At 40.0% G+C, this 2,730-nt stretch overlaps 1 protein-coding gene across 1 annotated transcript; it reads right to left on the bottom strand.

Moving 5' to 3' along the window:
• Positions 1–451: 451 nt before the first annotated feature.
• On the bottom strand, positions 452–1,054 carry LOC131416517 (olfactory receptor 6C68-like). Its single transcript, XM_058559197.1, has one exon. The coding sequence runs from the start codon at positions 1,052–1,054 to the stop codon at positions 452–454; it is 603 nt and encodes a 200-aa protein (XP_058415180.1).
• Positions 1,055–2,730: the final 1,676 nt, after the last annotated feature.

Here is a 2,730-nt window from a genome sequence, read left to right as displayed (position 1 = left end):
TGGAATTAGAGGAAAATTTTGGTCTACATTTATATGTCCCTGAAAAGTGGGAGAAATAGAATAATGGGTTTTATCAAACAGGGAGATAAGGGTCATTCCTGCAGACATACATCATCATCACTGATGTTCCTGGAAAACTGGGGACTCAGATCAGGACATAGCAGCAGCACAACAGGGGTAGCTGACCACCAATGTGATAGTAAATTGATGCTGTCGACATTCCTTGATTCTGTAAGTAATAACAGGTGTATGGTTATAAATGTTTACTGCAGATTCATTCCCATGTATTTCCGGGAACAGATAGAGCTAAAAAGGTTATTTAATATATGTATGAATAGTGGGCACAAGGGGTAACAGAATAGTGTTGTGATACGTAAAATCATGACTAATAGACCATTAGGGGAAAATAAAATGGAGATAGGGAATTCTCCTATAACTTGTCATTTTGTAGTCAACAGTCCTTTAGTTCTTCAAGGTAGATGCAGCCCTTTTGATCATGTCTTTGAAAGCTTGTATCACTTGCTTGTTCCTCAGAATATAAATGAAGGAGTTCATTACAGGGGCAACTGAGGTGAAGCACTGACACCACCTTATTCATAGCGAGCCCTTCTTTTGCAGATGGTTTAATATAGACAAAGATGCAGCTTCCGTAAGTCATAGAAACCACAATTATATGGGAAGAACATGTAGACAAAGTCTTTTTCCTCTGCTGCACAGATGGGAATCTGAGAATGGTCCTGATGATGTATGTATAGGACATAATTACACACACCAAGGTGAACAGGAGTGTCAACACAGCCGTGACCAAGACAAATTGCTCTGTTAACTTTGTGTCTGAGCAGGTGATCTTCAGGATGGGAGCAGCATCACAGCCAAAGGGATCTATGACATTAGAGTCACAAAACTCGAGCTCAAAGCCCATGATATAGGGTGGGAGGACGATGATCAGAGCAATCATGTAACAGCCAATAAGGAACTTGATGCAGACTCTGTTGCACGTGATGGTTGTGTAATGCAGGGGTTTGCAGATGGCCACGTAACGGTCATAGGACATGGCTGGCAGGAGAAAAACTCAGTCACACCCAGGACGATACCAACAAATAGTTGAGTGGCACACGCATTGTAGGTAACAGTATTGTCCCCAGATGCCATTGTGTAGAGAAATCTGGGAATGCAGACAGTTGTAAATGACACTTCCAAGATGGAGAAATTCCAGAGGAAAAAATACATGGGTGTTTTAAGGCAGGTATCCACCAAGGTGAGAGTGATGATGGTCGACAACACTCAACAAGTAGGTTAGAAACAAAAAGATAAAAAGCAGAACCTCTAGATTTGAACCATCTGTTAGCCCCACCAGGATGAATGTTGTTATTGCTGTATAATTTCACATCACTGATTCCTGACTCTGGTCTGGTATGTGTGTAAAAATAAGAGAGAAATTAGATCAGAGAAAGAGACTGTCGGCATGATTTCTCAGTGAGGTGAGGTGAAAATGTTAGCTAAGCCAAGATTTTATTTTGTTTGTTACCTGTTAATCAAGAATGCCGTTGGAGTGGTAGTTAATTGATAGTTAATCAACAATGCTACTGGACTCCCCCTGTTGAGCATTACCCTGGATACCAGCCAGAAGGCTCTTACTAAAGATTCTAATTACTATATTGAGGTAGTATTAATTCAATAGTAAAGGGATTCTTTGATCAACAATCCCATGGAAATGAAGCTATTTTACATTATCTATGTTACTAAACAGAAAAACTCTATCATAAAAATATGCATGGTTTGTAATTGTCATTTCATGACAATAATACCTCAAGGTGTGCTCGTCATCTTGGTTCCACGTGAGGTAAACAGGTCTGGCTGTAGTTAAGGTTGAGAAGTTAAAATTTTTCTCCTCTCTGCCTCTGCTTCATCGCTCCCCCTCTGATAATCCACATTCTGCTTTAAAGTACCTCATGCCTTTCTGCTCTCTTCCCTTTCTGAACTGCACAGAAACACTCTCATGAGTCCACCCTAAAGACAGAACCAGAGTGATCTTTTAAAACCATGCATGAGATCCATTTCTCTGTTTAAAGCCACTCAATGGAGTTCCATTTCCCTTAGAATAAAATTCAAACTCCTTACCTTGCTTTATGAGGTCCTTCACACCCTCCTCACTGTGTAATGCCCCTAATTTGTCTCTTGCCTATCCACCTGTACTGGTCGTCTTCAGTTCCTTGAAGATGCCGTGTTTTTCCCACCCCAGAGATTTTGCAATGTTTTCTCTCTTCTTGCAATGCTCTGCTTGCATTCTTTCATGGCTGGATCTTAATTTTTCAGGTGCCAACTTAAATATAATCCCCTCAAAGATGCCTTTCTGGAGAATCCTATCTATGTTCTCTCTTACCTCCAATGTTATAAGCACACTACTCTGTTTATTTCTTTTACTGTAATTTGTAATTATAGATTCATCCCCCACTCGACAGCAAATTCCTTGAGAACACAAACCATATCTATTTTGTAAACCCCTGTAAATCCAGGGCTAGCTCTTTGCCTGGCACATAGCAGATCATCAATAAATTTTTACTGAATGAATGTGATCAGTCATAATCCCCCATAATAACACTAGGCTATTTCCTCTGTACCTAAGAGTAAATAAGAATTAATCTTTTTAAAGCTATTTCAGGTTAAGAGTGGTGTGGTGGAGGAAGGATCATAGATGGGAGGGGCCTAGAAATGTGGTTCTCATTTTTG

Source organism: Diceros bicornis, chromosome 17 (genome assembly GCF_020826845.1).
Source record: "Diceros bicornis minor isolate mBicDic1 chromosome 17, mDicBic1.mat.cur, whole genome shotgun sequence".
Classification (NCBI taxonomy): domain Eukaryota; kingdom Metazoa; phylum Chordata; class Mammalia; order Perissodactyla; family Rhinocerotidae; genus Diceros; species Diceros bicornis.
The sequence above is the reverse complement of the archived record's forward strand: the minus strand, read 5'-3'. Positions and strand labels throughout refer to the sequence as shown.

Coding starts and splice junctions, on each gene's coding strand:
- LOC131416517 (XM_058559197.1), bottom strand. CDS start 1,054: ATGTCCTATGACCGTTACGTGGCCATCTGCAAACCCCTGCATTACACA.